This window comes from Salvelinus sp. IW2-2015, linkage group LG25 (assembly GCF_002910315.2).
Source record: "Salvelinus sp. IW2-2015 linkage group LG25, ASM291031v2, whole genome shotgun sequence".
NCBI classification, from domain to species: Eukaryota; Metazoa; Chordata; class Actinopteri; order Salmoniformes; family Salmonidae; genus Salvelinus; species Salvelinus sp. IW2-2015.
Window position 1 is genome coordinate 1,942,627 of NC_036865.1, and position 22,422 is coordinate 1,965,048.

The following is a 22,422-nucleotide window of genomic DNA, read 5'->3' on the forward strand; positions in this document are numbered from 1 at the left end:
GGTGTCTGCCTCTTTATTGCCTCTTTAAGTCCAGGAAGTCAACGGAGTACACTATGCCTGATTGGTCCCATAAAACTTGACAGGAGAGTCCTCATACTACCTCACACACTGTGTTTATTATAGTTTAATAGCTGAGAGGAGATAAACTAATACAGGTGATACCTTTGGTGTATCATACACAGGGATTTAAAGCTTTATTTTTGCTTATATTTCAATACAACAAATGGCAGTGTGGGTTTCATTTATAAAACAGTCATTTTAAATACAGTTGTTATTTTTTTGTACATTTAATGTTGTAATTTTTTGGGGTGGTGTTTGTTGAATATTTGTGAGTAAAATAGGAATTGCTTCTCCAATTTAACCAACGGAAAACTAAATTAGGTCGTTTTCATGGGAGCCTGATAGGATAAACTGTTTTGTTGAAGTGTCAAGATGCCTGGGTAGGCTACCTGGGTCATATTTATTAGGCATCAAATGGAAGAAAACAGACTGAAATAGGGAGGGACTACTTGGACTTGTCCACGCTCATTTCTGTTTTCCATTACAAAACGTTTTAAAATGTTGCATTCCCTAATGAATATAACCCGGATCTATATGGAAACCACATTATATTGTTTTGATTGATGGCTTTTCCAGACTCTGATGCCAGTGAGAGTAACATGGTTAGGTGCTAAGGCAAGCTGGCATGAGCAGTGTTTGAAGATTTGGACTCTTATTATGTACTAGAGCCATAAAGAAATGGCAAGACCCAATATTTCCCATGTGAGCCATTTGATTTGACGCCAACATTGGTCTAAAATGTTTCAGCCAAAATGAGAGCAAGCTGACCATTGACTTATGAAGCTGACAGACAGACATTCCAGTTTCGCATGTGAAGAACATGTTCCATTTGGTGCCGTGAGATTAAAGAAAAAGGAAAGGAAGCAAAAGCAGCTCCATTCAAAGCAAAGCGAAAAACAAAACAAAAAAACAAGCGCAGCAGTAAAAAAAAACAAAAAAAAACATGACCTAATCTATCATTCTTTCTCATTCTTTTTCATTGTTGGAACACTTAAGAAATGGGTTTCTTCTATTTCCTTGTAGCATCCTACGGTTCGTTAATTATGTATTCAGTCCGTAGAGAAAGCATAGAGTACAAAGAGTCCATTTCATTGCTTCCTTGAACATGTCAAAAAAAAAGGGGGGAAAGGGGGAAATCAAAACAAATCCTACATCTATGTTACAGTGGTAGAGTAGACTGCTATCTTATGGGATGGGATGAGTGCATGCTGCTCTGACTGCTAGAAGAGATTGGCCTTCTTTTTCAAGCTGTTGCGTTTCCACAGGGGAAGCCTGTCAAACTCCTGGATCTCCATCCCAAAGATGTCAAAGAACGTTTCTGGGGCTAAGTGGCGCTAGAGTGAGAAGAGAGGTTGAGAAAAGAAGGAAGGGGGAAGGGGTATGTTGTGGTTAGCATTTACGCTCCTGTAAAGTCACTGAAAAACGCTCAAGAATCTATATGGAGCTATGGATTCTGTACTTTCCTCACTAGGGTTTTTGTGTAGCATTCATGCACACAAAGTAGACAATCGAGTATCTATCATCACATGCAGAAATGAAATGATACCTCCAGTCTTGTTCTGTCCACCTCCCTGGGCAGTTTAGCTCGCCCTCTACTGGTTATCGTGAGCATTTCATATGGTACGACCTTCAAAGGGAGACACTCGTCAGTAATGGAAAGGGGTTGTGCTATCCTAGGCTCCTTGGAACGTCCCTACCCTATACCCTAACCTTAACCTTAACCCCTATCCTTAACCATAACCCTTACCTAAACTTAACCCTTTAAAATGTCAACTTCAATGGGGTAGGGAAGTCCCAAGGATCCCGGATAGCAAAGTTCGTAAAGGAAGGCAATACTGAATCAAGCTTCAAAAGGAAACTGTTMAAAGATAGACCTAAGGGGCCATCAAAACGYACTGAGGACCCCATTCAATCGAACCTGGATACTAGGTTTTTGAGATAAATGTAAAATAAAGCATTTTATGCTGTAAGAGTACATGATTCCACACATTCATTGCTGCAGACAGACATAGAGGTACCACAGAAACCGGGTATCCATGTTTGATTAGATAGGGCATCATTTTTACAGTTATAGCATGTTCAACACTGATAGTCTTGTCTGAGACAGCACAGGGTAGGGACAACAACTGTGACAGAAGATTGTGAGTGAGGGCTGTAAGAGGGCAGATGGGGCTGAAGAGCCTGGCGGCTTAATTATATGGGTATCAGTTGATAGGGAGGTGCATGATGCCTGTGTCGTTGTGTAGGTACATGCATTTGTGCCCGTATTATTAACAAAACATGTACACCACTGGTCAAAAGTACACCTACTCATTCAAGGGTTTTCTTTATTTTTACTATTTTCTACATTTTAGAATAATAGTGAAGACATCAAAACTATGAAATAACATTATGAATTATGTAGTAACCAAAAAAGTGTTAAACAAATCAAAARATATTTTATATTTGAGATTCTTCAAATAGCCACCCTTTGCCTTGATGACAGCTTTGCACACTCTTGGCATTCTCTCAACCAGCTTCATGAGGTACTCACCTGGAATGCATTTAACAGGAGTGCCTTCTTTAAAGTACATTTGTGGAATTTCTTTCCTTCTTAAAGCATTTGAGACAATCAGTTGTGTTGTGACAAGGGAGGGGTGGTATACAGAAGATAGCCCTATTTGGTAAAAGACCAAGTCCATATAATGGCAAGACCAGCTCAAAGAAGCAAAGAGAAATGACAGTCCATCATTACTTTAAGACATGAAGGTCAGTTAATCAGGAACATTTCAAGAACTTGCAGTGCAGTCGCAAAAACCATCAAGCGCTATGATGAAACTGGCTCTCATGAGGACRGCCACAGGAATGGAAGACCCWGAGTTRCCTCTGCTGCAGAGGATARATTCATTAGAGTTACCAGCCTCAGAAATTGTAACCCAAATAAATGCTTCACAGAGTTCAAGTAACAGACACATCTTAACATCAGCTATTCAGAGGAGACTGTGTGAATCAGTCCTTCATGGCCGAATTGCTGCAAAGAAGCCACTACTAAAGGACACCAATAATAAMAAGAAACTTGCTTGGGCCAACGAACACGAGCAATGGACATTAGACCGGTGGAAATTTGTCCTTTGGTCTGGAGTCCAAATTGGATATTTTTGGTTCCAACTGCCGTGTCTTTGTGAGACGCGGTGTGGGTGAARGGATGATCTCCACATGTGTATTTCCCACCCGTAAAGCGGGGGAGGTGTTATGGTGTGGGGGTGCTTTGCTGGTGACACTGTCTGTGATTTATTTAGAATTCAAGGCACATTTAACCAGCATGGCTACCACAGCATTCTGCAGCGATACGCCATCCCATCTAGTTTGGGCTTAGTGGGACTATCATTTGTATTTCAACAGGACCATGACCCAACACACCTTCAGGCTGTGTAAGGGCTATTTTACCAAGAAGGAGAGTGATGGAGTCCTGCATCAGATGACCTGGRCTCCATAATCCCCCGACCTCAACCCAATTGAGATGGTTTGGGATGAGTCGAACCGCAGAGTAAAGTAAAASCAGCCAAGAAGTATTCAGCATATGTGGGAACTCCTTCAAGACAGTTGGAAAAACATTCCAGGTGAAMCTGGTTGAGAGAATGCCAAGAGTGTGCAAAGCTGTCATCAAGGCAAAGGGTGGCTATTTGAAGAATCTCAAATATAAAATATGTTTTGATTTGTTTAACACTTTTTTGGTTACTACATGATTCCATATGTGTTATTTCATAGTTTTGATGTCTTCACTATTATTCTACAATGTAGAAAATAGTCAAATTAAAGAAAAACCCTTGAATGAGTAGGTGTTCTAAAACTTTTGACCGGTACTGCATATCAGATAAAATGTGAATATGTTGGAATATCTGACTAGACAAATGGACAAGATTAGGCTACAAATTCACATTTTCACAGAACTAACTGTGACCCTAACATTTTGTAAGTAAGTAACAAAATAGTACTGTAAGTTTTCAACAATTTTGTTCAATAAAATTCAAGACATAGTTATCGAGTCCTGGAAAGCTGCTATACTGTGGGCTGTACAGCAAACATATGCTAAGGTCTAGTACACAAACAGACATGGATGAGATCCATTTGAATTTAGAGTGAGAGTTTTGCAAGATCTTACTGAAATACTCTAATAAGCAACAAGAGGAGTGATTTGTTTTCTGTTTTTCCACTATCTGGCCAACTCATAATAGCCACACCAATCATGAAAATCCAACAATGAAGGTATCTCTTCTTCATAAAGTATACCGTGATCAGAGTCATTTCAAATATACATTTGGTGTTGGATTTTCCACTGTATGCTACATACAGTCTATTTTGAAGCGATGTGTGAATGAACATGGAGAAGCTGGCATGCTAAGCGAGAGGTGACTCATTTCACTAGCTCCTGTCTGGACTTCAGCACAGCCACAGCCTCATGGGAGATGTAGTACTGTAGAGGGGCTGCCTTTGGTTCCAGGAACCCATGATGGAACTGACTACCAGCTGCATACTGTAGGTAAGTTAGTGGTGATATTATGAGACACACCACCCAGTCATGTACCTCAGAGCTCACTCTCCACTGACTCAGCATATCCCTTTCTGTTGCATACAGCATATTCATTTTTGTAGTGAAGTCTATTTTAAAAACTTGGCATGTCAGTGAAATATACGAAAAAGCATAGGGCACATACAGCTCTAGCTCTACATACAGCTCAGAGATCATCAGGTAAATAAAAAAAAATGATCAAGAAATAAGATACTTGCTTTTGGTTCCAACATATTAGGCATAGATACTCCCCTGTCCATTCTTGTTACTGCGGCACAGCCATCCCTTATGTGCTACAGGATAGAACATACACACACATGTAATATAGTGGTATGGAACTGAGATGTATCTAGCATAGCTATCTACTATAGCTACCACTAGCCCAGCAACTGTATCGTATTACTACTATATAGAGCAATATACTTGTAACATATGGTCACTGCAGTACATTTGTCTGTCTCTTTGGGTAATGGGTTTCGGCTTTCAAAGATTGGCATTCTTTTAATACAATTCATCTCAATGGCCTCTACGCTTGTGACCCCTCCACCTCTCGCAGTCTAGAGGACTGTTACGGTTTGCAATTGAACATGTAACTAAAGCAGTGTTGTATGTGTTCCAAGGCAGGAGCATGCAGGATCACTGCAAAGCAATCACTACAGTTTGGAATAGCAAACAGTGATGCAGGACTGGGTTGACATTCAGGACAACATTAGGTTTGCAATCCTAGGAATAATGAGTGAGCAAACACATGCAAAATTAAAGGTATAATGAAAGGCAGTTGTGGATAAGCAAATGAGAGACATACCTGAAACTCTGCAGGACAAAATGGGACAGAAAATGAGACTCACAGTTAATGTTTTTTAGGTATAATGAAAGGCAGTTGTGGATAAGCAAATGAGAGACATACCTGAAACTCTGCAGGACAAAATGGGACAGAAAATGAGACTCACAGTTAATGTTTTTTTCTCTCTACCATTTATCATTCATATCTGAAAGAAGTACTACATTATTTCCAAATAATTGGGTGCCTTATTATAACACATATTGATGAATTATTTATGTGTGTAATCGGTTAAAGGTACAATCAAGGGATCTGGGAGGGGTTACATTTCCCAAGCCCCATTTCTCAGCTGTATACCAAAACAAGTGCGGGGCTGTCATTTTGCTGAACTGCTAATCCCAAATTGTAGCTTTGAGAAGATTTAAATTGTGGAAGTAGCTGTGAATATAACCAGAGCTTTATTTGGTGAGCAACACTCACCTCTTCCTCCCCCACACATGTCCCCATGGCTGTTGTACTGAGTGAAATCTGTGGACTGAGGCTGTAGAGGCAGAAACAGTATTTTAATAACAACGGTCACACATTTCTATGAACAATTTGATCAAAACAGACCGTTTTACAGGAGCAATTAMGGTTAAGTGRCTTGCTCAAGGGCACATCAATAGATTTTTCACCTAGTCGGCTCAGAGATTCAAACCAGTGACCTTTTGGTTACTGTCACAACAATCTTAACCTCCAGGCTACCTGCTGCTGTCACAGCCTATATATACAGTGGGGCAAAAAAGTATTTAGTCAGCCACCAATTGTGCAAGTTCTCCCACTTAAAAAGATGAGAAAGGCCTGTAATTTTCATCATAGGTACACTTCAACTATGACAGACAAAATGAGGGAAAAAAATCCAGAAAATCACATTGGAGGATTTTTTATGAATTTATTTGCAAATTATGGTGGAAAATAAGTATTTGGTCACCTACAAACAAGCAAGATTTCTGGCTCTCACAGACCTGTAAACTTCTTCTTTAAGAGGCTCCTCTGTCCTCCACTCGTTACCTGTATTAATGGCACCTGTTTGAACTTGTTATCAGTATAAAAAGACACCTGTCCACAACCTCAAACAGTCACACTCCAAACTCCACTATGGCCAAGACCAAAGAGCTGTCAAAGGACACCAGAAACAAAATTGTAGACCTGCACCAGGCTGGGAAGACTGAACTGCAATAGGTAAGCAGCTTGGTTTGAAGAAATCAACTGTGGGAGCAATTATTAGGAAATGGAAGACATACAAGACCATTGATAATCTCCCTCGATCTGGGGCTCCACGCAAGATCTCACCCCGTGGGTCAAAATGATCACAAGAACGGTGACAAAAAATCCCAGAACCACACGGGGGACCTAGTGAATGACCTGCAGAGAGCTGGGACCAAAGTAACAAAGCATACCATCATAACACACTACGCCGCCAGGTACTCAAATCCTGCAGCGCCAGAGGTTCCCCCTGCTTAAGCCAGTACATGTCCAGCCGTCTGAAGTTTGCTAGAGAGCATTTGGATGATCCAGAAGAAGATTGGGGAGAATGTCATATGGTCAGATGAAACCAAAATAGAACTTTTTGGTAAAAACTCAACTCGTTGTGTTTGGAGGACAAAGAATGCTGAGTTGCATCCAAGAACACCATACCTACTGTGAAGCATGGGGGTGGAAACATCATGCTTTGGGGCTGTTTTCTGCAAAGGGACCAGGACGACTGATCCGTGTAAAGGAAGATGAAATGGGGCCATGTATCGTGAGATTTGGAGTGAAAACTCCTTCCTCCTTGCAAGGGCATTGAAGATGAAACGTGGCTGGTCTTCAGCATGACAATGATCCCAAATACACCGCCCGGGCAACGAAGGAGTGGCTTCGTAAGAAGCATTTCAAGGTCCTGGAGTGGCCTAGCCAGTCTCCAGATATCAACCCCATAGAAATCTTGGAGGGAGTTGAAAGTCCATGTGGCCAGCAACAGCCCCAAAACATCACTGCTCTAGAGGAGATCTGCATGGAGAATGGGCAAAATACCAGCAACAGTGTGTGAAACCTTGTAAGACTTACAGAAACGTTTGACCTCTGTCATTGCCAACAAAAGGTATATAACAGTATTGAGATAAACTTTTGTTATTGACCAAATACTTATTTTCCACCATAATTTGCAAATAAATTCATTAAAAATCCTACAATGTGATTTTCTGGATTTTCTCATTTTGTCTGTCATAGTTGAAGTGTACCTATGATGAAAATTACAGGCCTCTCTCATCTTTTTAAGTGGGAGAACTTGCACAATTGGTGGCTGACTAAATACTTTTTTTGCCCCACTGTAAGTGGAAACCATCCACATGAATCAAATATTGATTTGATCGATTTTTGGGGATTTAATCAAGTTGTGATATCTGATAGGTGTTTGATCTTACCCGGTGTAATCCATTCCGTCCATAACCAGGCAGCGAGGAAGTTTTGGAATCATCTGAAAAGTTGAAACTATGGTTAAGCATCATCATTTCGCTGAAACATCTAAACTCAATTTGGCTGCCCTTTAGTTTGAATTGTTCAAGCACAGGAAATTTGCAAGTGGTAAAATCTCGGTGTTGAAGTAAAAAGTGTATAGTTTGTTTTCATATCTATGTTTCTACATGCACATTGATTGATTGATTGATTTTATACTATACAAAGATAAGTCATTTATACTTTTCTAAACTAATCCAATCTGTAAGGGTTTTGGATTTATTGCACCCGTTAATGAGATGGTTGTTCCAGCTTAGATGGTTTAGGTAGTCTTGTCTTTCAACATAGCAGTCATTCTTAAGGCAGATTGTGAGTCATAAAATATTCATATTTTTGGCCATCCTACCTCCGGCTGGAATTCATAATGACTTCACAAACCAACATATTGTGATTTCCAGGTCCGATATAACCCTGGCTTATCAGACCACAATGTCAAGGTAACTAAAGGCCTTATGCAATTATATATGGTAATAAAGGATTTAGTTTTAATTCAGACACTTAGACAATCATTTGTTGAAGGCTTCAGGACTAGAAGTTAATGAATGCAACAACCATGTGTCTGTAACTAACAAGCACAGTCATGGGTGGGTATCTCTCACATTCACTCAAAAGGCATGCTGTGAAAAATGTAAATAAGGCTTTACACCCTACAGTGTTAAAACAAAACGGCAAAAAATACTGTAAAACTACATGTGTTATTCCTTAACACGAAAAAAGTGTAACAGCATCTACTCTAATAAGGTTTCAATTTATGTCGGAATTTGCAGCACCCCCATGGTGTTAGGGAACCAACACTCTAGATTTGTTAGTTTGTCAACACTGAAAAGTGTATGTTTTCCATGAATTTGGATGATATTTGGATGAAACCAGATCAAAGTTGCTTCTACATTGATAAAGTTTGATCATAAAGTTACTGGTCCCCTCCCTCGTGTCAAACACTTGGATTCAGGAGGCGGGATTATTAAGAACTTTTTGCAATATCACAAACAGCCTAATGTAACGATCATCGTATCGAGGAGAAGGAGAAGACCAAGGTGCAGCGTGGTAAGTACTCATAATTACTTTTAATGAATACMAACAAAACAACAAAAACGATAAACGAACAGTTCTGCCAGGTGAACATACACTTAACAGAAAACAACTACCCTCAACCCATAGTGGGAAAACAGGCTACCTAAGTATGATTCTCAATCAGAGACGACGATCGACACCTGCCTCTGATTGAGAACCATACTAGGCCAAACACATAGAAATACAACGACTAGAACAAAACATAGAAAAACAACATAGAATGCCCACCCCAACTCACGCCCTGACCAACTAAAATAAAGACATGAAAAAGGAACTTAGGTCAGAACGTGACACCTAATTTGATTACACAAATGGTAACTTCTTATTATCTTACCCAATTTAAATAAGTACCACCTTGTATTCAATGAAAAACTSTTTTTTTTTAAACATTTTTGTAAATATATATATAAAATAAAAAAAACATGACATTTACATTTACTCAGTACTTTGTTGAAGCACCTTTGGCAGCGATTACACCCTTGAGTCTTCTTGGGTATGACGACGCTACAGGCTTGGCACAGCTGTATATGGGGAGTTTCTCCCATTCTAATTTGCAGATCCTCTCAAGCCTTGTCAGGTTTGATGGGGAGCATCGATGCACAGCTATTTTCAGGTCTCTCCAGAGATGTTTGATCAGGTTCAAGTCCGGGCTCTGGCTGGGCCACTCAATGACATTCAGAGACTTGTCCCGAAGCCACTCCTGCAGTGTCTTGGCTGTGTGCTTAGGGTCGTTGTCTTGTTGGAAGGTGAACCTTCACCCTAGACTTGAGTGGTCCTGAGTGCTCTGGAGCAGGTTTTCATCAAGGATCTCTCTGTACCTTGCTCTGTTCATCTTTCCCTTGATCCTGACTAGTCTCCCAGACCCTGAAAAGATCCCCACAGCATGATGCTGCCACCACCATGCTTCCCCGTAGGGATGGTGCKAGGTTTCCTCCAGTCGTGACGCTTGGCATTCAGGCCAAAGAGTTCAATTTTGGTTTCATCAGACCAGAGAATCTTGTTTCTCATGGTCTGAAAGTCCTTTAGGTGCCTTTTGGCAAATTGAAAGAGGGCTGTCATGTGAATATTACTGTGGAGTGGCTTCCGCCTGTTCACTCTACCACAAAGGCCTGATTGGTGGAGTGCTGCAGAGATGGTTGTCCTTCTGGAAGGTTCTCCCGTCTCCACAGAGGAACTCTGGAGCTCTGTTAGAGTGACCATCGGGTTCTTGGTCACCTCCCTGACCAAGGCCCTTCTCCTCCGATTGCTCAGTTTGGCCAGGCGGCCAGCTCTAGAAAGATCCTTGGTGGCCACTGTGTTCTTGGGAACCTTCAATTCTGCATAAATATTTTGGTACCCTTCCCCGGACCTGTGCCTCAACACAATCCTGTCTCGGGGCTCTTCGGATGATTCCTTCGACCTCATTGCCTGGTTTTTGCTCTGACATGCACTGTCAACTGTGGGACCTTATATAGACAGGTGTGTGCCTTTTCAAATCATGTCTAATCAATTGAATTTACCACAGGTGGACTCCAATCAAGTTGTAGAAACATCTCAAGGATGACCAATATAAACAGAATAGACCTGAGCTAAATTTCGAGTCTCATAGCAAAGGGTCTGAATTCTTAAATTAAATAAGGTATTTCTGTTTTTATTTTATTATGAATCTTGAAAAACAGTACTGACAATTCCATTTGGGCTAGCTAGCTAAATTATACAGTAAACATTGTGTCTATATTGATGCTTTGCAATAACCAAACAGTTGGATAAACAAATTATTTTTGAAACCAAGATGTGATGTATGACAGGATTGGATTTTTCATGCAATTTCAATGTCGTTTGAGTTGCTTTATGTATCAGCATTTGAGTTGCTTTGTGTATCAGTAAATTTGCTTGAGATACACTGCAGCACTGCTCACTGGGTCAATTTTGCTTGACATGGGTATTTTCAAGGAACCACCCGCCAAGGTAAGGTCTGTRTTTCAGACTTCCTGATAGTTTGACATGAGATAAATAAAAATAAATGTAAAACATACTTTTTAGTTAAAAGCTAAATATATTCACGTCACCAAATAATTGATTAAAACACACTTTTTTGCAATGAAGTTCTACAGTAGACTCAACAGCACTCTGTAGGGTAGCACCATGGTGTAGACGGAGGACAACTAGCTTCCCTCCTCCTCTCGGTACATTGACTTCAATACAAAACCTAGGAGGCTCATGATTCTAACCTCCTTCCACAGATTTACACAGTAATTATGACAACTTCCAGAGGACGTCCTCCAACCTATCAGAGCTCCAGCATAGCATGAACTGAAATGTTGTCCACCCAATCAAAGGATCAGAGAATAAATCTCGTACTGACAGCATAAGCTACAGCTAGCTAGGACTGCAGTTCATAAAATGTGGTATGTAGTTGACTCAAAGAGAGAGAAAGACAAAAGTTGAACAATTTTGAACAAATTCATTTCTTCCAAAAAGAAGGAGAGGCAATAGAGAGAGAGAGAGAGAGAGAGAGAGTCATTTTTCCCCCCTTTCAAATGTAGCTAGCTAGTGTAGCCTACTCAAACACCCTTCTCAAACAGAGGGGTGCTATGTTAGGTAGCTGGCTATGACTATCCAACACAACACTAGAACTCTTCCAAGTCAAGGTAAGCTTTTGGTTTTACAAATGTATTGCCACCGGGGCCCGCCGGTGTAAGTGATAAACTGCTTTACACTGTAATGTTACTGCATGATTGTAGCAGGTTTACTAACACGTTAGTTCTATTAGTTATGTTGACTATGACATTACTTTAGCTAATATGGTGACAACAATGGAGGCTGTGTGTAGCGGTTATGATATGGTTTGGCCTGGAAAGTTTTTTCGGCTATTCACATACAGCTGATGTGTTGTGCATTGAAGTCCACAAGCGAAGGGAAAAGGTGAGAGGAGGAGAGCGCATAGATGCAAGAAGGAATACAATGTGGCTGCTATGAAAGTGAACTGTGTTTACGTGTGATCAGGGGTGTATTCATTCCACCAATTCTGTTGGAAAATGTTTCTTAAACGGAAGAAAACAGAACGAAACGGGGATAAACATACCTGAATTTGTCAAATAGAAACTCTCGTTTGCAACTGTTGGACTAATGATTATACCCTAGATCAGCTAGATGCAGGCAAGAGTGTGCAAGGCAGTATTGAACGTGTCACAGTCTGTCCATGTATCACTGTCTGTCTTCTCAAATTTTTCTCTGTGTACCTACGTTGTAAACTTTTAGTACTTTCAGAAAGTATTTATACATACATTTTGTTGTGTTACAGCTTGCATTCAACATTTATTTTCTCACCCATCTACACACAATACACCATAATGTTGGAGTGAAAACATGTTTTTGAAGTTTTTGCACATTTATTGAAAATTACGTTGTTTACATAAGTATTCACACCCCTGGGTCAATAAAGGTTAGTATCACCTTTGGCAGCAAMTACAGCTGGGAATCTTTCTGGGTAAGTCTCTAAYAGCTTTGCACACCTGGATTGTACAATATTTGAACATAAAAAAATTATTTAAAAAAATCTATGGCAAGAAAAAATTATTCAAACTGTCAAGATGGTTGTTAGACAGCCATTTTCTTGCCACAGATATTTCAGCCAATTTAAGTCAAAACTCTAACTAAGCCACCCAGGAACATTCAATGTCATCTTGGTAAACAGCTCCAGTGTATATTTGGCCTTGTGTTTTAGGTTGTTGTTTGGCTGAAAGGTGAACTGGTCTCCCATTGTCTGTTGGAAAGCAGACTGAATCCTCTAGGATTTTTCTTTTTCTTAGCTCTATTATGTTTCTTTMTATCCTGAAAAACTTCCCAGTCCTTAACGATACATACCAATAACATGATGCAGCCACCACTATGCTTGAAAATATGAAGAGTGGTACTCAGTGATGTGTTGGATTTGCAACGCTTTGTATTCAAAACATATAGTTAATTTCTTTGCCACATTTTTTGCAGTTTTACTTTAGGGCCTTGTTGCAAACAGGATGCATGTTTTGGAATAATTTAGTTCTGGACAAGCTTCCTAATTTTCACTCGGTCATTTGGCTTAGTATTGTGGAGTAACTACTGTAAAATGCTGTTGATCCATCCTCAGTCTTCTCTTATCACAGCCATTAAACTGTAACTGTTTTAAAGTCGCCATTGGCCTCATGGTGAAATCCCTAAGCGGTTTCTTCCACTCTGGCAACTGAGTTAGGAAGTGCGCCTGTATTTTTGTAGTGACTGGGTGTATTGATACACCATCCAAAGTGTAATTAATAACTGCACCATGCTCAAAGGGATATTCAACCTATCTACCTATAGGTGCCCATCTTCGCGAGGCAATGGAAAACCTCCCTGGTCTTTGTGGTTGAATCTGTGTTTGAAATTCTCTGCTCGATGATGTACCTTACAATTATCTGTATGTGTGAGATACAGAGATGAGGTAATCATTAAAAAATCATGTAAAACACTATTATTGCACACAGAGTGAGTCCATGCAAATTATAATGTGACTTGTTGAGCCTATTTTTACTCCTGAACTTATTTAGGCCTTCCATAACAAAGGGGTTGAATACTTATTGACTCAATGCATTTCAGATTTTCATTTTTTATTCATTTGTACAAAATAAAAATAAATGTAATTCCACTTTGACATTATGGGGTATTGTGTGTATGCCAGTGACACAAAATCTCAATTTAAATCCAGGCTGTAACACAACATTCTGGGGAAAAAGTTACTTTCTGAAGGCACTCTACCGTACACTAAGAAAGTGTTACATTTAACACTGTTGGTGTTAAAACTCAGATCTCAAACGTGTTGTGTTCTGTTTATTTGATAGGGTTGCTTTTGAGGTTGGATCTGACCAGGATATTGTTAATTGGTTTACACCACACCAAAAGACTTCAAAATGTTTTGCAGGGGGAAACAAAAAAAAATTGTGTTTGTTGTATTGGACAAGTACAGATAGTAACTCTGTGTTTCAATCCATTTTGGATCGCTTTCTTCAGTTTGGTACCTAATGAACATGACCCTGGTTTACAGTTCATTTGATGTGGTTCTTCTAAACAACGTGCTTGTTACTATATGGTGGGGTTGGTCAGAACATACCTCCGTCATAGTTGTTCTGCTGAGGTTCATAGCGCTGAGCTGATTGGCTGCGTGCATGACCTTCCCTGATCTGCTCCTTCTCATTCTCCTCTTTCATTATCAGCTTCCCCAAACCAGACTGGATCTGGGGACACACAGAACATATGGCAAAATACTTCACTTAAYGCCTGCGGGTATAATGCATTGTAAGACTTGTCATGAGCATGTATAATGATATCGTCTAATGAATTTGATCTTATAATGATCCTGACTAAATACCAACCATTTTGAGTCAGTTAAAAAGTTGATACATACAGAGACAAAACATAGTGTAAACCTTATTATAATACAGTATAAAGGCTTGTGCATGCTTATAACAAATTATGAAGCAGTATACTGTACCTGCAGGAATAACTTTTTATGAACATACAATAGTAGAGTAGAGCTGCCTACCTGTGTGTGTTTGTGGGTGTGATTGTGGACGTGAGTGTATGAATGTGGCTTCTCTAACCTTGTTGATTTGCTCCTCCTGGATTTGCTTTCTCTTCATAGCCTCCTCTTCCTCCTCTTCCCTAGACCGTCTCCTTCCTCCTTCTGAACCTTTGAGTGGCATAAACAACCCGCGAATAAGCCAACACACACGCACACACACACACAGCAAAACACACACGCACAGGAACACACACACAGGCACGCATGCACACACCCTTATAACTGTGTGTGTGTGTGAATTACAGGCATCTTGACTGAGAAGTAGTGCTAGATACAGTCAAACAAGACTGTAAAAAACTGTAACAGAAGCCATAATAGAATGCTTCCATCTGTGGACATCATATTCACAAAAGTACTGTACAGGATTTTTAAAAGGATTTACAAAAGTACTGTAGGATTTATCTTTCCAGCAACAGGGGTGGGGGAGAACACAAATGCGAGACAGAGTTCACTAGACATAAACAAAGACAACACGAAAACAGTGAAACTACTCAGCTGCACAGAATGTTAACACGGAGAGTACAACAGTCTTCACAAGATGAGATTTTCAAACTATGAGTTTGATACACAGAACAACACGGTGTAGGAAGACAGATCAGTTTGAAGCCAGTCTCAGTTAGCCCTTTCCAAGTCATTTGTGAATGGTCGATTGATTGATTTTATAGGTAGCTGTACAGGAAGCTGTAAAGGAAGGTGCAACTGAAGCTGTAGCAAGCAAAAAGTGACACGATGCCAACAACAACAGTCTTTCAAGGATACATTGTTCATCAGCATTGCACAAAATTCAGCAAAATAATTTTAAAATCTGTGTTCCAGAGAGTCAAATTGGGGTGAGAYCAGGGATGCAATAAAGCTTAGTGGTGATGTTAAACTACAAGTGCATAAGAGTGAGATTATGACCGATCCATAAAGAACCCAAACCCTACATCCTAGACACTTGTGAAAATCTGAGAGGTTTGGAAAAGCCATGTGGCAGAAATTCCACCTAGCCTATCAGAGTCCAAGGTGGTGCTATTGACATATTGCTCAAACCTATCAAATTCTCTCAGATCTCCACAAATGTGTAGAGGGTAGGGACTAGTGGTTGTTTCTGGACAGGGACAAGTTCAGGGTTTGGTTAGGGGTAGTGAGCCTCTAAGGTGAAGGAGGTGGGGCAGTGCAAGCATGCTCATAAGGAGCCTACTGTACCTAAGGCAGCCAGGGCCAGGGAGGGAGAGCAGGGGGGCCAGTGGTTGTTTTCGGTCGGTGATGTGTCATCCGGAGGGGGGACATGGGTGGCAGGAAACGTAGCGGATCTGATGATGTCATCAGCAGACTTTCTTTTTGGTGCGGGTGAATCTAAATTGGTAACCAGAGGAACTGGACTATCAGTGTCTGAGTGAGTACCCTTAATCCCCTTAACCACAGCTGAACATTTCAACATCATCTGTCTGAAATGTTGTGTGACAATCTTTACACCGCAAATGTACAAGTGTTGAGGTGAAAAATGTTGTGAGTGTTATATCTGAGTGTTGATTCGAGTGGGGTRAACAAATTGACAGAGAATGAAGTGTTATTTGAATCACAGTGGAATCAACACTGCGTCGTGTTGTTGTTACTTGACTGTGTTGCGTTCATTTCCGTTAACTCTCTCAGAGTAGAAAAGATGTGGGAGGGGCCACATTATCATATTTCCCAGCATAATTTGTTGCAGGTTGATTTTTAGAATAGTTTGTTTTTAATATCTATGTTTCTGCATGCACATTGATTGATTCATTGATCTTATGCTATACAAAGATAAATMACATACATTTTTCTAAACTAATCCAATCTAGTGTACCCATCACTTAGATGGTTGTTCCAGTTTAAATGATATGAACTCACTATTAAATCCATCTCAATAACAGTTTTTCTGAATGGCTGGATTCTGATAGGAATTACAGTACTTATAATTTCATAAACTAGAATATTGTGATTTGCAGGTCTGATGTGTCCGATGAGCCAAGATTTTCAGACAGAAATGTCAAGGATAACTAGGCCATAACTAAATACATGAAAATTAGATTTTATATGGACATAAATGGTTATTTTCAATTGTAACACATTCACCTTAGCAGTCCTTTGGTGAAGGCTTCAATACAGAYCTGCTATGAATTCAACAAACATGTCTCTGTCACTAACAAGCATAGTCATGGGTTGGTAGCTSTCATGTTCACTTGAAAGGCATGCTGGGAAATATGTAAATAAGGCGTTACACCTACAGTGTTAAAACTACACCCCCCCCKAAAAAAGACTAAAATACTGAAACACTACATGTGATTCCTTAACAAAAATAAATTGTAACAGCATCATCTCTAATAAGTGTTAATTTAAGTTGGAATTTGCAACAGTTTAACACTATTTCAGTGGGTCACATACAGTATGTAAGAAACGGTTACATTTAACATGGTGGATGTAAAATTCTGATCTCAAATTTGCTGTGTACATGGTAAAGATAATACCCCAACCTTACACTTACACTTATTATTCAGAATTGTTCACAGATTATGTAAATAGTTGTAGTGTGATGGCGCTCTAATCAATATGTATAATATTGTCTGCACTGCTGAAGGGGTGCTCAGTCCTAGGAATGTACAAATGTAATCTTAAAAGACAGTTCAAGACGGCAACTTATTTGCCTTCAATAGTAWTTATTGAAGGCAATAAGGCCACTAGATCGTTTGACAGCAAGAAAGGGCTACAGAACCTTTAGTGGAGAAGGACCAGACTCCAAAACATGTCAGCAATAAATCATATTTAAGGGAATTAAGATGACATCCCAAACCTTCTCTTTAGATTATGGGGTACTGTAGGCTCACATGCCTTGATCTTTTGCTTAGGTTTCTAAATTCTCAGAAAGTGTTCAGAAAGTATTTGGTCAGAGAGAGACTTCAAACAGTATTGACACATTGACATCGGAGGTGGTTACAGTAAATGGTGTACAATTAGAGGTCACAATGTGGTGATTACACAATTTCAATCCAAACTGAWAAAACATCATTGATAGGACCCAGATATTGCTCAATGACATCGAGTCCACCAACCCTATACCATTACTAAAAGGTTAGGTGCTGCTTTGTATAGTTAAGCTTATCGATCTTGTTTATAGCCAACGAGGTTCAAGACACTATTTTCTTTCTATAATCACGTTGTTCTACAGTAAACCAACTCCTCATATCATGTCCCTGCTAAGAGAAGTAATATTACCTAGTCCTGCTCTTGGAAAGCTCTGTCTCTATTTGCAATCAATATAATTATTCATAACAATAATCATACTGTTAATGCTGGTGAAACCAGGTGACAGAGAGTGAATATACCGTGTTGTTTGTAGATGGGTGGTTTCCTGTAAATGTTGATCCCCTGATCTGAAAGGGCAAAGGGAGAAAGACATAGTCAAAACCACTGGGCACACCACGTCATTTCAACGTGGATCATTGGGGAATATTTGGTTGAGATGTTGATCAAAGGGATTACAAGATATATTCACCCACTCAAAAAGACAGACAAAAGTTAGTTGGATTTCCAATGTGTTATCACTATGCTTTCAATMATCTAAAAACACAACTAAATTCCAATGGAAAAACAATGTCTGATTTTCGGTTTAGTTGTCACCCAAATGTCTATGTCCGTGCTTTCAATKATTTAAAAGCAAAGATTACAGAGATTACATTAAAAGTACATGGCGCAATTGATCAATGTTGTTCGAGATTCTGCACAGATTATTATAGCATAGCTATCTTGAATTAGAACACTTTATGTGATTACATAAGAAGAAATATAGAAGTATAGTTACCATCACCTCAAAATGTGGCCATGGATGTGTTACCGATTTTAAAGTCGAATTTTACATTAGTTTGTAAGAAAACATTTTACATTKGTTTTTAAAGCTGCAATATGTAACTTTTTAGGCGACCCAACCAAATTCACATAGTTATAGATCTGTCATTCTCATTGAAAGCAAGTCTAAGAAGCGGTAGATCTGTTCTATGTGCGCTATTTCTATGCTTCCTGTTCTTTACTTTCAGTTTTGTACACCAGCTTCAAACAGCTAAAAATACAATATTTGGGGTTATTGAAAATATATTTCACAGTGGTTTAAATMGTACAATGTTTCTCTACACATTATGTTGCTTGTTTTGTCACAAACTGAAAGTCAGCGAACTATTCGAATTTAAGCAACCAGGAAACTTAACTTTAGGATATTTACTGTATCAGAAAAGCGATAGTGAATTGTTTTGGGTTGTCAATGCAACCAAATATCAACATTTGAAGGAGATCTATCGTCTGCTTGAATAGTTCCATCTGTGCCACTGACTTAAGCAAAAAACTCACCGGAAGCGGGTGGGCGGAGCGAGGCGGGTGGAAAGGATGGGACAGGCAGAGCAGTGACTGTATGCTAGCAGGATAGTCCATATCTCCAATTATCTTTGCTGATGTTGTGTATGAATAAGTGGGTGAATTGGTCTAATTTAGCATATATGGTCAAAAAAAATCGAATGAGTAAAAAAAAAGTGAATAATGACAACAGAAATGTTTTGTGTGACTACAGCGGCAGCAATAAATCACATAAATCGTGACAGGTTTTAAGTGAGCGAGGCGTCATAGAGGACAACATGCCCACCCAGCTTCGGTTGGGTTATTATAATTCAAAACAATGCATTTTTAAATAAATCGACGCATGCCTCGCATGCTCGCCTTTGGTGAGTTTAGGCCATATGTCCGGCTTTAATTCCAGTTTGTCTACAAATTAATCATTGGTGCGTTGGATTCACGTCTCTGTCTCAATCAAACATCAAAGTTAAAGAATAGGATCAAATCAAATCAAATCCAACTTTACATGCACTTTAAATCATTTGATCTGATTGAGTCTTATTATTTAACTAAGATTTTTAGTTGAGATGGAGTTGAATCCAACATATCAATTATTATTTTGTAGACAAACTGAAATGAAAGCCAGACTAAGTCAGTGGCACAGATGGAACTATCCAATCAGAATATAGAGGCTTCATCTCCTTCAAATGTTGATATTTGGTTGTGTTGACAATCAAATCACTAAATATCATTCCATTTGAAATCAGCCAAAGCTTAAAACCCTAGGCCTATTTGTATTGTGTATTTTATGTTGAATTCTGGGTTGAATTGAAACAATAGCTTTGATGACTTTGCAAATGCTATTTAAGCCTAAACTGTGTCATTCAAAAATCAAATCAAATCGAATCAAATTGTATTAGTCACATGGGCCAAATACAACAGGCATTTCACCTTACAGTGAAATGCTTACTTACAAGCCCCTAACCAACAATGCAGTTTAAAAAACACGAATAAGAATAAGAAATAAAAGTAACAAGTACATAATACGTTTTTAAAAATCAGTTACAAACAACGCAAAAAAACAAACATCAAAATACAATCGGTTAGGAGCACGTAAAATGTCAGCCATCTTCACTGTCTCAATCATTGATGATATATGAGTGATAAAGTTCAAAATTGATTTTGCTCTGTTAAAACTACCCTTTGGAATGACTTTGATAGCAATAGCAAATCTATTTTGTTTTTATGATCTTTTTTATTCCTATATTTTTGGGGTACTTTTACCCCTTTTTCGTGATATCCAATTGGTTGTTAGTCTTGTCCCTACAGACTATGGAGAAGCAAAGGTCGAGAGCCATGCATCCTCTGAAACACAACCCTGCTAAGCCGCACTGCTTCTTGACACACGGAGGAAACATCGTCCAGGAAACATCGTCCAGCTGGTGACCGAAGTCAGCTTGCAGGCACCCAGCCCGCCACCCATCCCGTCCGGCCAAATCCTCCCCTAACCCGGACAATTGTGCGCCACCGCATGGGTCTCCCGGGCACGGCCAGCTGTGACACGGCCTAGGATCAAACCCGGGGCTGTAGTGACGCCTCAAGCACTGCAATGAAGTGCCTTAGACCGCTGCGCCACTCGGGAGGCCTTATCTATTTACTTTTTAAGTGGGGATCTATCATCAATCATTCTCACAATAGCACATTGGTAATATTCAATGACAAATATCATAGCTGGGCTTGGTTAAAACCTTGGATGGGAGACTAAAGACTATGTGTAGACTATGCCCAGCTTATTGTTTGTTTTTCTGATAGTGGATATAACGCGGAAGATCTGACATTATTTTAAAGGTACAAATTCAACATATTTTATACAAGGTTTGTCTATGTCAACATTTTGTTATGTATTTTCCATGTAGAATCCGTGCCACAATYCGTCGACAAATTACGTTGAAACAACGTTGATTCAATCAGTTTGTGCTCAGTTTTTTTGCATTTCATGTATACGTATCAAACACTTTTCCAGTGACACATGAGCCAAAAGCATTATTGAAATGGAAAAAGTGGTAGAGAGAAGTTGAGTGAGAGCAATAAAAAGTCTCAGGTGACCAGTAGCAGTAACAGTGACAGGGTGCGCTCCGTGTATCTCCTACCTGGGAGGTGGAAATGTTTAGGGGTCAGAGAGAGAGGCGGAGTGACCGGCCGGCTCTCTGGCCGTTGGGGTATGGGGGAGCTCCGCCCGCTGAGTGGATCAGTGCCTCCGATGAGAAGAACCAAGAACAAAATGTAAGCTGGGCAACCATAAGGAAATRATAAATTTGGAGAAAGCTAATCTTGCAGAGCCAGACGAGAGTGTCTCTGAGTATTGGATATAGCTGTAAGGTCTGGCATAAAAATGGACGCAAGTGGATGTTACTTTACTCTGCAAAGAGTGATCCAGTTTTGAGAACTATTGAAGSATCCTGTATTACCAAATCAATGGATGGGAAAATCATGCAGGGGTTGTAGTTAAAGCATACAGCAGACAAGAAGCATACCAGAGCATACAGTGTGAACCATATGCAACTCTGAGTTTGGTACAGCTACAGATTCACTCTGTTTGTCGCTATCCTAACACAGTAGATGAGGATGAGGACACACCTTAGCATGCAACCAGACAACATCAAAACACAAAAGGCCATAAGACTGATATCATATCTTATATCTAGTTTATCATTTAAAAAACATGTTTTATCCAAAACAATTGGCAGATTATTTCAAACTAGATGGATGCTGATGCTTTTTTTTCTCATCAAACCCTAACCCGTCCCTAATCCTACTAATCTCATTGTCGGTTAGTTAGTCACTAACCAACAATGTTAGTAACATACTGTAGTCATGAGGTAATATGAGACCTAACCAAAGCATGCAGGCCAACCTGGTCTCAGAGCATTTCGTATTATTCTGTGTGTAATTCCGTAAACTCCATATGTTACATTTAGTATGGTATGTGTTAATTTGTGGATGTCGTAATATAAGATATGTTACGATTTACAATTTCTGTTATACATTATGAATTTACTAAACGTACAACATGTTAGGAATTTGCAAAATGTATATATTACGAATTCTAGCTAGGTGGCTAGGTTGCTAATATTAGCTAGGCTAGGCGTTAGGGTTAGGAGTTGAGGTTAGGGTTAGGGTTAAGTTTAGGAGTTAGGTTAAAGGGTTAGAGTTAGCTAATAGGGTTAAGGTTAGGGGAAGGGTTAGTTAACATGCTTAGTTGCAAAATAGCTAAAAAAGTAGTAAGTAGTTGAAAAGTTGCTAATTAGCTCAAATTGTCCATGATGAGATTTGAATTCGCAACCTCCGGGTTGCTAGACGTTTGCATTATACGCCCACCAAGCCACCCTACTTTCATTTTTGCCTTAACTTCTTGCAACTATAGGGGTGCTGTTCCGCATTAGCATTTTTTGGTCTCCAAATTAAACTGCCTCGTGCTCAATTCTTGATCGTACAATAATGCATATTATTGTTATTATTGGA

The 22,422-nt window shown here is 39.5% G+C and overlaps 1 protein-coding gene across 1 annotated transcript in view; it reads right to left on the bottom strand.

Moving 5' to 3' along the window:
- Positions 1–97: 97 nt before the first annotated feature.
- Positions 98–22,422, bottom strand: part of LOC111951820 (actin-binding LIM protein 1-like) — a 128,352-nt gene continuing 106,027 nt past the window's right edge. The window contains 11 exon segments of the mRNA XM_023970058.2: positions 98–1,394; positions 1,607–1,687; positions 4,828–4,902; positions 5,517–5,524; positions 5,871–5,931; positions 7,835–7,887; positions 14,101–14,224; positions 14,591–14,679; positions 15,760–15,909; positions 17,907–17,954; positions 21,051–21,155. Of these exon segments, the coding sequence (XP_023825826.1) occupies positions 1,281–1,394; positions 1,607–1,687; positions 4,828–4,902; positions 5,517–5,524; positions 5,871–5,931; positions 7,835–7,887; positions 14,101–14,224; positions 14,591–14,679; positions 15,760–15,909; positions 17,907–17,954; positions 21,051–21,155 (908 nt within the window). The 3' untranslated portion in view covers positions 98–1,280.